The sequence below is a fragment of the Urocitellus parryii genome, chromosome 1 (genome assembly GCF_045843805.1).
Source record: "Urocitellus parryii isolate mUroPar1 chromosome 1, mUroPar1.hap1, whole genome shotgun sequence".
Taxonomy (NCBI): Eukaryota; Metazoa; Chordata; class Mammalia; order Rodentia; family Sciuridae; genus Urocitellus; species Urocitellus parryii.
In genome coordinates, this window is record NC_135531.1 from 1,788,842 (window position 1) to 1,801,704 (window position 12,863).

General features: G+C 59.8%; 1 protein-coding gene across 1 annotated transcript; it reads left to right on the forward strand.

The window, feature by feature from the left end:
• Nucleotides 1-60: 60 nt before the first annotated feature.
• Nucleotides 61-12,382, forward strand: Trip13 (thyroid hormone receptor interactor 13). Its single transcript, XM_026381524.1, is given in 14 exon segments — nucleotides 61-185; nucleotides 937-1,102; nucleotides 2,092-2,221; nucleotides 3,116-3,171; nucleotides 3,647-3,737; nucleotides 4,889-4,961; nucleotides 7,506-7,569; nucleotides 8,037-8,123; nucleotides 8,357-8,463; nucleotides 8,970-9,123; nucleotides 10,660-10,772; nucleotides 11,381-11,402; nucleotides 11,404-11,451; nucleotides 11,790-12,382. Coding segments are annotated over 14 exon segments (1,299 nt in total). The 5' UTR covers nucleotides 61-93; the 3' UTR covers nucleotides 11,886-12,382.
• The last annotated feature ends 481 nt before the right edge of the window (nucleotides 12,383-12,863 follow it).

The following is a 12,863-nucleotide window of genomic DNA, read 5'->3' on the forward strand; positions in this document are numbered from 1 at the left end:
GGAAGTGGCTCCGGAAGTGGCTCCGCAGCCGCCGAGCGCTTCCGGGTCAGGGAGCTGTGCTCCGCGCGCGGCAGATTCGAAGCGGCGCGGGGAATGGACGAGGCGGTGGGCGACCTGAAGCAGGCGCTGCCCTGCGTGGCCGAGGCGCCCGCCGTGCACGTGGAGGTGCTGCAGCGCGGCGGCAGGTGTGCGGCCAGGGCGGGAGCCGGGACCCCGAGTACCTGCACGGGACTCCAGGGACAGGGGACCTCGGGGAATGGGAGCCGGGATCCTCTAGTACCTGCAGGGCGCCCCCGGGCGGGGGCCGGGACCCCAGTACCTGCAGGGTGACCCCCAGACCTGCATTGGACTCCAGGGGTGGGGGACGCCAGGGACAGGGGCCGAAATCCTACCTGTGCGGGGACTCCAGGACTCCAGTGGGCCAGGTACCAGGACCCCCAGTACCTGCACCCTACTACCTCCAGCAGGTTCCTCAGTGTGCTGGGGCAGTGCCCAGGCAGGTGCAGAGGCCAGGCTGCAGGAGAGGGGAAGCCTTGGGAGGACGTGGATGGTGGCATGGTGGGCTGAGGGGAGCCCGGAGCTGGTCGAGCACCTCAGCCACAGGTGTTAGGCTCTTGCTGTGCCAGAACAAGCAATGGCCCCCCTGTGTAAGTGCTCACCCATTCTGGCCTTCCTCTGGCACTGCTAATCTTCAAGGTAACTGCCTGGCAAGGCCTCCTGGTATCACCCCCTTTGTCCAGTTTGGAACTGAGGGTGGCTTCCTGAGGTCACATAGCTGCAGTGGAGCTGCAGGCCGGGGGTGGCCCTGGAGTTGATCCCCAGGCAGGCCACCCCCAGCCAGTTCTTGACTAATGGCTCTTTTCTGAGCAGTCTGTTTTTGAAATTTTAAGAATGCCCCTGTGGCTCAGATCTGTTGTGTGCTGTGTGTTTTCCCAGCACTGCAAAGAAAGAAGACATTAAGCTGAGCGTCCGGAAGCTGCTCAAAAGGCACAACATCGTGTTTGGTGACTACACGTGGACCGAGTTTGATGAACCTTTTCTGACCAGAAATGTGCAGTCTGTGTCCATTGTTGACACAGAACTGAAGGCTAAAGACCCCCAGGTAACTTACTGGTCCACAGTGTCAGGAGCAGTTAACCCTCAGCCAGACACAGGATTGGTGTCATGAATATTTGTTGCTGTTGATAGCATTTCACTTGCTTATCTGTTGGTTCTGACTGTCTCTCCTGGAACCGGGTGCTGGGGCAAGACATGGCCTGGTGTCAGGAGGCTGTGGGTGCAGTGGGGCCCAGATGGGAATCCAGGCACTGGGATGCTATACTGCAGGCTAGTGGGCTGTCCTGGTGAGCCTTGGGTTTAGGTGCTGGGTGAAGGCGTCAGGACCCCAGGAGGTGTAGAGGCTGTAGGCTGGGGGGGTGGGCCTGCCTGTGGCAGCTCTTCCTGACATCCTGCTCGATAGCTGCCGTACCCAGCATCTTACCAAGGTCATGTGGTCCCACATGTGTAAGCTTTTTGTGGGAGCGGTGCAAACTGGGTAGTCCTGTTATCAGTAAAAACCAGAAACGCATCCCTAAGGAGACAGCCCTGCTCGGCACTGTGCAACTCTTGCCTTTGAAGAGAGCTTGGCACTAGAACTGTGCGCGTGACACGGACTTCCGCGCTCGGCTGCTAGACTGGTGTTAGTGGCTCAGCATCCTCATCCAATCCTGCGAGAAAGCATTCGACCTTTCCAAGCTGGAGGACAGTCAAGAGGAAACCTGATGGCAAGAGGACCGCAAGCCCCACGTGTGAGGGCTGAGCCTGGCCCGGCGTGTCCCAGAGTGCAGCTTCGCTGGGTTGAGACTCCAGCGCTTTCCTCAAGGAGCTTGTGTCACTTGGCAGTGATTAAAAAAAAAGAACAGCAAAGTTTCTTCTGAAGTCGATACATGACCCAGCCCAGAGGGGAGGAATGAATTTATCCTAGACCCGAAGTAAGGCCACAGCTCTCCACCCACCCTGAGAAGGGGCTTTCATCGCACTGTGCTGTTGACCGAGGACCTCGGCCTTCCTGTGTGTGGCCGGCCTCGGGACTGACCGGCTCTCCCCTCACAGCCCATAGACTTGAGTGCCTGTGCGGTCGCGCTCCACATCTTCCAGCTGAATGAAGACGGCCCCAGCAGCGAGAACCTGGAGGAGGAGACAGAAAATATCATCGCAGCAAACCACTGGGTGCTGCCTGCAGGTACAGGCCAGGGGGCTGGGGCTGAGGGGCCAGGTTGCAGGGTGGCCTGCGGGACTCGCTGAGCCAGTTCACTGAGGTCCGTTCGTTAGATTTGTAGGACTGTAGGAAATCTCATCTCCTTTGAAGTGCAGAGCGTGGCTCTGTGATGGCTTGGTGTTACTGCAACTCATACCTGAAACAGTGAACTTGCAAGAGACAGAGTGTGTTGGGCTCAGGCCATGACAGTTGGCCCCTGACCTGGGGGCTGGGGTGCAGCAACACGCCACAGCTGGCAGTGTGTGGCAGAGCAGCCGCTCGCTCCACGGCTAGCTAAAAGTCAGCAGGAGACCCAGGGCCCACAGTCCCCTTCCCCAGCACACCTCCCCCTGGACCCATGTCTTAAAGGCCCCGCCACCCCCTGGTGGCACCCAGCTGAGGACCAAGCCTTCAGCGTGGCCTTTGAGGGATGTGGCCTGTTCGTGCTCCAGCAATTACACACAAGGAAGTGGCACTCCCCACGTGTCTGCCTTGTCCTCAGGGTACCCTGTCCTGCTCTTCCCTGCCCAGCTGGTCTCCCCTCTGAGAGCTCCTTCTACCCTCTGCATGCTCTGCTGTGGACTCAGGTGGAGCTCAGGGTGGCTTCCCAGCGGCACCCTGTTGGTGGGGAGAGCGCACGTTAAAGAAGAGGGGGATGATAGCGAGATGGGGGACACGTTCTTCTCCTTCCAGTCACCTGGCAAAAGCCATCTGACTGGCGCTTGTTTTGGATCTTTAACCCAAGAAAGGCTGGGCTTTGAAGGAAAGTGTGGACGCTGCCCTGGCCTGCCCTGGGAGAAGGCCTGGAGGGCCGCGGGCGTGGGCCAGCCCGGCAGGCCAGGGTGGTCCTCCTAACTCCCGCGGGCTTCTGTGTCACAGCTGAGTTCCATGGGCTCTGGGACAGCCTGGTGTACGACGTGGAAGTCAAGTCGCACGTAAGTCACCTCCTTGGGGGAGGCGCGACTGCCACCTGCAGTCCCTGAGCCATCAGCTTGAGAGGCACTGGGGCTCCTTGCCCCAGCACAGAGCTGATCTCCAGGCAGCTCCCTGAGGAGGAGAGGGGAAGGAAGTGGCTGGAGGGGGCAGGCCCAGACTAGGGCCCGTGTGGTCTCCCAGGGGGCACGCTAGGGGTTCACCTGACCCTGCACATGCCTGTGGGCCCTGCCCATCACTGGAGGGAGGCCTGTTGGCTGGTGACCCTGCACAGTTTGTTTTCTGTGGCATTTTAAGTGACAGCGGGTGTTTGTGGGTAGCATGTACAGCCACGACCACCCTACCTCGTGGCTCCTCCTATCGGGAGAGCCACATGGCTGCTGCATGTTGGGAGTGGTGTCCAGCCAGGTGGCTGCTGTCCCAGCCCTTGCTTGGGAACAGTCTGTGGGGAGCCTCATCTGCACCCTCTGGCACCAGCTCCTGGATTACGTGACGACGACCTTGCTGTTCTCAGACAAGAACGTGGACAGCAACCTCATCACCTGGAACCGTGTGGTGCTGCTGCACGGTAAGCCACGTCCACACCTGCTGGCAAGCCAGCCCCAGCCACCTCCCCACGCTGGCGCTCCTGCCCACCCCCGTCCTGTCCTGGTCTGCTGGCTCCAGCTCCCGTTCTTGTTGTTTTGGGTTTTGAAGACCCATATTTATCTATTTTTATGTGGTACTTTGAACCCAGTGCCTCACACATGCGAGGCAAGTAAGTGCTCTGCCACTGAGCCCCAGCCCCAGCCTCGTCCTTGGCGTATGATTGGCCCTTTTTCCCCAGCTGACTACAGCTCTTGGGACGAGCCGCCTGGTCTCTCTCAGCGGTGTTCTGGGAGCTGCACGTAGTGGGCATAGACTAAAAGGCCGTGTGTGTAAGACATTTTGTCAGGTCTTAGGAGAACGCCTTGGGAGTTTGTTTTCTTCCCGACGTCCTAGGTAGAAGAGGACAAAGTGGTGAGGCCAAGTCATGGTGAGGTGCAGGCTCAGTGCTCAGCCTCCTTGTGCCGGTGAAGACCGTGAGGCATCCACAGCCTCTGAGCACCCTTAACCAGCAGACACCCATGCTGCCCTAGAGGGCCAGGGAGGCCAGTTGGCAGGCACCTCCAACAGGGCAGTAGTGGGCCTTCTGCCGGGTGCCACTTCGCGGGCTCTGTGGCAATGACAGACTGTGATAGGTGGGCAGACCTCCACCCCAAGGTTGGGTTGGTTTCCCGTCCCCCTCAGAGCTGCCTCTGTGTGGTGCAGGGGACAGGGGAAGAGCAGGTCCTGTCCGTGCTCTGTCTATCTCCCCAACCCCTTCAGAGCTGCCCGCGCTGTCTCCCCGCCCCCTCAGAGCTCCTCTGTGTGGTGCAGGGGACAGGGGAAGAGCAGGTCCTGGCCACGGTGTCATTCACGTCGCCTGACACTGAGGACATGGACCTCTGGAGGGAGGGCTTGTTTGGGGCAGAGAGTGGCGCTGTTGGCACAGGGAGCAGAGGCCTGAGAAGGGTGTGCCTGGGTGTGGAGCGCACCCAGGGACCAGCCTGGCACAGAGGCGGCCCTCCACAGTGGAGCTGCTCACAGCCTCATCGGGGACGCAGGTTCACAGCAGCAGGGCACCCTTGGCGTGACTGACCTCTGTTGTCATGAGCGACTTGTGCCCTGCTGGCTTAGGCGTCTGCTTGGCTGTTATAGGGCCTCCAGGAACTGGGAAGACGTCCCTGTGCAAGGCCCTGGCCCAGAAGCTCACCATCAGACTGTCGAGCAGGTAACCAGGCCTGGGGCCCAGCAGGCGCGGGGCCTGCGGGCGGGGTCTCCCGGGTGGGAACTTGCCACACTGGGCACTGGACCTAAGGCACTCCACCATTGCGCGGAGTGGCCGTGGGCGTGCCGTCCCCTGCCTCGGCCTCCCGAGCTGCTAGGTTACGGGCGTAGCTTCATCACCAGGCTTCAGACTCTATTTTCAATTTCGTCACGTGAGTAATAGGCTCCTCTCCTTCAGGGCGGTTCCTGCTCTGTGCCCAGCAGTCCTGCCCACCCACAGGCCGGCCAGGTGCTCTGGGCAGAGCCGTGGGGCTGGCACCCCTGCTCCGCAGTCCTGTTGACTTCTGACTGTCTGTCCATTCTTTGTCAGAGACAGTGTCACAGTCCCTGGGACCCCTCCTCTTGGACTGCGTCAGCTGGGGTCTTCGCCCTGTTGGGAAGTGATGCTTGTTCTTCTCACAGTCCCCTGCCCCCACCTGGCGTCCTTGGCTGGGATGCTAAACATGGCGGTTGCTGTGCTGCAACTCTTTTGACCCCCGAGTATCTCTCCGGCTTCCTGTCCACTGGTGTTCCTCCCTGAAGAGCTCATCAGTGGCTTGTGTGCCTGTCCTGTGCTCTCTCTGTCCTGTTGCTCTCCTGGCCAGTGCACAACTTCTGCTCGCTGTCCTACCCACTGTGGGCATCAGCTCCGTGTCGGCACTGCAGCTGCCCTCTTCTGGTGGCCACGCTGCTGCTGCCCCCTGAGCCCTGGGCTCCTAGCAGAATCCTCCAGACTTGGCTCCTTCCTCGTCACCAACCTTGTTCTGGTTTCTTCAGCTGCTTGTGACCGGGGCCAGCCTTGCAGAAGGAGCCAGTGCCGTGCTGTGTAGTGCCAGGTGCTGGGCCACTCTTCACGGCCCTTGGACTCGGTTCCCAGCTCACAGGCTCTCCTGCTCCCGTGCCTCTGTCCAGCAGGGACTGGGGACCCCACGCCACTTTATGGGGATTTATGTCCTCGTCTTCTTCCCGGGAACTGTACCCTTCAGCCTGCTTCCCACCTCTGACCCGTGACCGCTGACCCTTGTCCTTTGTCTCCTCAGCTCAGCAAGGTGCATGCTCTGTCTTAGTTCCTTCCAGGCCTGTGAGTGGGGGTGCTTCCCATCCCTGTTCCCCAGGTTCCGGGTCACCGCCCTCCACTGCCAGCCAGGCAGCTGCTCTGGCCCCCGTCCCTGTTCCCCAGGTCCCAGGTCACTGCTCTCCACTCCTGCCAGGGGGGCTGCTCTGGCCTCCTGTCCCTGTTCCCCAGGTCCCGGGTCACCTCCCTCCACTCCTGCCAGGGGGGCTTCTTTGGCCTCCTGTCCCTGTTCCCTGAATCCTGAGGTCACCACCCTCCACTCCTGCCAGGGGGTGCTCTGGCCCCCTGTCCCTGTTCCCCAGGTCCCGGGGTCACTGCCCTCCACTCCCGGCCAGGCGGGCTGCTCTGGCCTTGTCTGTCTTTCTCGTGTTCGGCCTCCTTAGGCATTAGAGGCCGGTGGGTCGCACCTCTTCCTGTCAGGAGTGGCAGCTGGTTGTTTTCAGGGATTGAAACGGATCCGTGTTTTAAGAACCAAACTCCAAGGGCAGCTTCCTGAAGCAGAGAGGAGAGCCACTGTAGGAAGCAGCTCCTCTGCTGGGGAGGGCAGGAAGCACGTGTGTGGCCCCTGAGCCATGCCTAAATGGCGGTGTCTTGACAGGCGTCCTGCACTCTGTGGTCAGAACGTCTCATGGCCAGCTTGTTAGGGACAGTCTGTTTTGTTAGGGTGACTTTGCTCTTCCTCGTACACAGGATAAGCGTCTGCTTCTCTTTACAGGGAGCCAGTGATGCCCTTGGAAATAATTCTTCTGTGGACTTGGGGTGGGGAAGCCGGGGAGGGAGCTGGGGACTGCTGCCCGCTGCGGGTCAGGAGCTGAGTGTGCTGCTGTCCCGCTGCCCCAAGGGACAGCCTCCGTGTGAGACAGTGGCCAGGTGTGGGTGGTGTGGTGCGTGCCAGGCCTCCAGCATCCCTGGCCAGGGTCTGCTGGGAGGAGGACGGCCACACTGCTAGGGTGGGTGGGAGGACCAGCGTTGGACCAGCATTTGACCAGCCAGTCTCCCCACACTCCATCTGTTTGCTGTGTTGGTGGTGGTGGTTCTTTTTGTACGTGGAAATGTAAATTATGAGTAGTTTAAATTGAGAATTTTTAAAATGCTTTTAGTTGTAGATGAATATGAGACCTTGATTATATTTGTTTAGTTATTTTTATGTGGTACGAGGATTGAACCCAGGGCTTCACACATGCTAGGCAAACGCTCTGCTGCTGAGCCACAACCCCAGCCTCGAGAAATTTTACTATTTAATCCAGTGGTGTTATGGGAAGAAATTGCTTTGATTTGGAACCATTGATTGCACCTTGGTTACTCAGTACCAGAGCTGGGTCCCTAGTGCCTGCCACCTGCTGTGAAGCCCTGCTGAGCTGACGGCCCGCGGGCTGGATTGAGCCTGCCGCCGGGCTGGTTCTGAAGTAGCTCTCCTCCGTCCTGCTGTCTTAGGTACCGGTATGGCCAGCTAATTGAAATAAACAGCCACAGCCTCTTCTCTAAGTGGTTTTCAGAAGTGAGTACTGACCGTCCTCTTTGTCTGGCTGTCTGTCCCACATGGTTGAGAAGCACAGTACTCCAGGACAGTGGGGAGCAGGGCAGTGCCTGGTTGGAACAGGGCTGGGCAATAGGCCTGGCCACCCCCTGCCTGGTTGGAAGGTTGCAGAAATGCTTAGCATCTCCTGGGGACTGTGCCCCCTGCTGAGCAGCCCAGAGGGTGACCCTTAACTTTGAAGGGCCATGCCCAGGGCTCTGGTCAGTGTGGCTGGTGCAGAGTGTACCCTGGCCAGTGTGCATGCCAGCACCAAGGGCCTGTGCCCTGACTCATGGAGCAGTGGGGGGGGGGGCTGGGCCCCTCCTACATAGGGGGGCTTTGGGGGGCACCATCAGGAGGCTGGGCTCTTGGGCTACTAGGGTGGGTGGTGCCGTGAGCACCTGTGGCTTGGGAGCTACAGGCGGTCCTCAGGGAGGTTGTGGTTGCAGAGTGGCAAGCTGGTGACCAGGATGTTCCAGAAGATCCAGGACCTGATTGACGACAAGGAAGCGCTGGTGTTCGTGCTGATTGACGAGGTGAGCTCTCGCAGGCAGCTGCCTCTTGCTGTTGCTGGCTCAGGCCTGCCCCGCCTGCTGGGCTGCCACCTCGGCCTGCCACCCGGCCCGTGGTGCTACAGGACTTCTCCCCAGCACACCCAGCCCTGGGCAGCCACCGCAGGCCTCTTCAGTCTCCACCCACTGTTGCAGTGTCCCTTGGCTGCCAAGAGATGCTAGGTGCCACCCTCCCAGCTGTCACTCTGTCCCTGCAGGTGGAGAGTCTCACAGCAGCACGCAGTGCCTGCAGGGCTGGTGCCGAGCCCTCGGATGCTATCCGCGTGGTCAACGCCCTCTTGACCCAGATCGATCAGATCAAAAGGTGATGCTGGATGCTGGGCCAGGCTGCACCATGAGCAGCCAGGGTGAAGTGACAGGGCTCTCGGCTCCTGTCACCGCTGGTCTCTTGGCCACAGAGGCACTCCGTGCCGAGTACTGGCCGTTTCCCACTTGGATTTACTTCATTTCGAACATTAAAAACACAAAACAAAAGCTGGGGTGGGAAAGCTTGGTGCTTTGGGGTGCAAAGCTGATTGAGGCCTGCGTCTGGGGTGGAGCCAGCGCCAGGCCTGCCTGTCCTGAGTGCACCTGAGGGTGGGCGGGCCTCAGGGCAGGTGCCAGGGGTGCCTTAGACATGGCGGAAGGACGGTGCCCAGAATGAGGTTCTCACTGAGTCAAGAGGGGCGAGAGGCGAGTCGGGAGTTCCTGGGAGAGTGTCCTGGGTGTCCAGAGGTGGAGCTCAGTTTTGCAGCCCTGCAGGGTTTGCCAGATGCAGTGTGGCAGTCAGGAGGGCACTGGGTGACCATGGTCTTGCCCCCACCACAACAGGCATTCCAACGTGGTGATTCTGACCACCTCCAACATCACCGAGAAGATCGACGCAGCCTTTGTGGACAGGGCTGACATCAAGCAGTACATCGGGCCGCCCTCTGCTGCAGCCATCTTCAAGATCTACCTCTCCTGTCTGGAGGAGCTGATGAAGGTACTGGCTTCATTCATGTCTTTACCTGACTAAATAGCTGGAGTCAACCAGTTTCAACCTAGAGGAGGGTGTTCGACAGCCTAACCCTCTTCTAGGTTAAAGGTGTGGTTTTCTTCTGGCAGGTTGGGTTGTGGGTCTCAGTTACGGGTACTGACAGTACTTCTGTTCTTAGAACAGAGTGACCCTTGCTTTTTGTTACCAGAGGTGATGGTGGGCAGGAGGTTGGGAGTGGGCCACGGTCAGCTGCTGGGGCACCTGACTCCTGCCTGCACTCTCGCTCTGAGTGACTGCCTCCCTGGTCTGACTTCCTTCTGTGAGAAGAGGGAAGAGTGCAGGTTTGACTCATAGTCACATGACTGCAGGTCACGATCACACGTCATCTTCTCCACTGAGTGGCTCTTGGCTGTCCTGTATCCTGAGCTGCCAGAGTGTGTGCTGAGCCTTGAGCAGGGAGCCCCGTTGCCCCAGGCAAGCCAGCAGACTTGGCCCAGGGCTGGGTGTGCTGGGGCCTTGCCGCCCACTGGCAGGGCACAGTTTTCCCACCTGCAGCCCCTGCCAGCAGCAGAGAGCAGGGGCCTGACTGTGCCCACCAGGAAGGGCACGGCCTCCCATGAATGTGGCGAGAGCTGTCCCAGCATGACCCCCTGAAGGTGCCCAGTCAGCACTGTCCTGGCATGGGTGCCCAGCCTGCCTCTGTGTGGAGCGTGTGCTCTGAGGGCCGCTGCAGGAGTGTGTGTTCTGAGGAGAGGCTCTGGCTCGGCCTTACCGCAAGGGGCTCATCATACTTGGGCCCCAGGAGCAGGCTGGTGTCCTCGGGGCCTCTGGCCTCACCATGGGTCCCTGGCTGCTGTGCGGTGAGCCTGGGTGCTCTGATGTGGCTCAGAGGTCCCAACTTTCCCTGGGATTGAGAGCAGGGACATTGGGCCAGTCCTGAGGCCTGGGGAGTCCCTGGATGCCACTCCCTCAGGACTCCTGTGCCTCTGGCCAGCGCATTCATGGGAGGCAGAGCAGGCCAGGGTGCAGGACACCATGGGGAGCCCAGGGAGGCCATTGAGCCTGAGGAGCCCTCCCGAACCTGCAGGTGTGCAGGGAGAAGCTGTCTGCTGGTCCTGGTCATGTGCCTGGGGCCGGGACAGCTGCTCAGCAGTATGACCTCCAGGCAGCCGTCCCCAGGTGAGCTCAGGTGCCACTGCTTGGGCTGTCCTTGGCTAAACGGGTCATGTCCAGAAACACAGGACCCTTCCTGGAAAGGACTGAAGCCCTGGCTGTGGGCACTCTGCCCCTGTGGGTTTGATATGTTTGTACAGCCAGGGGACAGGGCTGCAGCCCAGCACTGGTGTAGAGAGGGGCTCTCCTGGCCCAGCCCCAGGGGAAGGGCGTCACTGCTGCCTGAGGGCGCGGACTCACAGACTAGGGACATTGAGCAGCTGCTTCCTGTGCAGCTTCCCGTGAAGCTTGTTCTTTGGAGGCTGACCTGATTTGTATTTGGCCTTCGTTGGCCTTGCGCCCTGTGTAACTGTGTGCCTCTGTCCCCAGTGCCAGATCATATACCCCCGCCAGCAGCTTCTGACTCTCCGAGAGCTAGAGATGATCGGCTTCATTGAAAACAACGTGTCCAAGTTGAGCCTCCTTCTGAGTGAAATTTCAAGGTGCAGATTGAGCTCAGTTTTGCAACCAAGAAAAATGCATTTGCTGAAGTAACTGGGGAGGTGGGGAGGGCTTGGAGGTGAGCTCTCTAGGCAGCAGAGGAAGACGTGTGTGTGCACACGGGTCAGGCAGGCAGAGTGCAACCTCCTCCCAAAGGCTCTATGACACATGAGCCCTCCAGATGGCCCTTGGTGAGGGGCGGTGGAGCACGAGGCAGGACCTGGCAGGACGGTGGAGTGTGGTTGCAGGTGCAGAGGCCCGCCTCACCTGGGCTGCACAGAGGCCAGCCGTGGTGCCGGAAGGCGGGTTCCTGTGGGGAGGGCTTTGGAAGGCTCTGGTTGAGGGCTGACTGAAGGAGACTTGCTGAAACAGGAACAGTTCAGACATGGCCACATGGCCTGGTCACTGGGGACTGGGCTGGCCCAGGCCTCCCTGCAGTGTGCCACTGCCCACTTGGAGCAGGACTGACAACAGGGCCTTGCACCCATGAGACCACGGTTGTGTTTTGAGGTCACCTCACCACCTCCAGGCTCAGGTTTTGGAGTGCCAAGGGATACTGGTCCTGAAGCCACTGAGCTGTACACCTCTGAGCCTGGTTGTTCTCACACAGGAAGAGCGAGGGCCTGAGTGGCCCGGGTCTTGAGGAAGCTCCCTTTCCTGGCTCATGCACTATACATCCAGGTGAGTCCCAGGCCGCCCCTCCTGCCCTGTCCACCCCAGCGGGCAGCATCAATGTCTCCTGACTCTCCAGGTAGGGGAATGGGCCTGAGTCTTCAGTGTGGGTTGTCTGGAGCCCTGGGGAGCAGTGGCCATGACGGGTCTGTTCACGCCGGCACACACACAGGCACAGCAGAGCCTGCGCAAGTCACGTCCACATCTGCCATGGGCACAAGCCGGTGCAGGGTCTGTTCAGCCCACTGGCTACTGAGCCCCCATTGCCATTGGGCGGGGTGGGTTGCTGCCAGGTATCCATAGCAGCACATGGTACCACCCAGCACCCTGACTGTGTGTCTTTCCAGGCCCCCACCGTCACCATCGAGGGCTTCCTCCAGGCGCTGTCTCTGGCGGTGGACAAGCAGTTTGAAGAGAAGAAGAAGCTCTCACCCTGTATTTGACCCTGGGTGGCATGTCTGTCTCAGCTGCCCTCTGGAACCCACTAACCTACCGGGGTGCACAGGCCAGAGCTCGGGCACAGGTGCCTCGTCGGAGCCAGGACCTGTTCTCGTCATCTAAATGCGTGTCAGAGGCAAGCAGCCTGTTCTCTTCGTTGTTTTTAGAAGATAGTTCAAATTCCGTTGGCCTCTTTGTAAAGAACTGTCTCAATGTGTCTGTTTCCATCCTGTCTGGCCAGTCAGACGCAGGGTGCTCACCAGAGCTGTTGAGAGAAGGGAAGTGGAGCAGGCCTGACCCTAAGCCAGCACAGAGGTGGGAGGGCCCAGCCACCTTCCAACCTGAGTGATTTAACGGGTCAAGAAAACTGTTCCCATGTAGCAGAAGTTGGGAAGGAGATTCCAGGCAGGAAGCCTTGCGTGGCCAGGTGCTGCCTGTTGGAGGGCACTGTGCAAATGCTCCTGGCCAAGCACCCTACCCCGGCTGAGCCTGCTGGTGCAGGGCGGCAGGTGAGGTCCTGCAGGCTGGCTTGCTCCATGGCGACGGGAGGCAAGTGGGTGGGTAATGGAGTGCTCCGTGAAAGCTCCTCTTGCTCCTATCTTGGGCCAGAATGTTGATGTGGCGTCTGCCTAGAAAACAGGTGTTACCTGTTATCGTGGAATTTCTGAAACATCGTCTGCTGTCAGAAGCTTTCTTGTTTGATTCCCACGTCTCCAGCACTGAGTCGTACTGAGGCTTGCTCAGGTGCCCCTTGCAGTCCCACCTGCCTTCGCCGAGGGCCTCTAAAGGCAGTGCTGGCCAGCAGCAGCAACACTTGCTTCAGGAGCCGTTGCAGGCGGAGGCGCTGGGTTTGGAGCGAGCACCGAGGCTTGACGCCCGCAGATTCTAGTCTCTGCCTTCTGCTGGGCCTCGACTCCTGGAGCCACCCTCTCTGGGAAAGCTGAGCCCAGCCCTGGTCCCCGACACCCATGGAAGGCCACAGG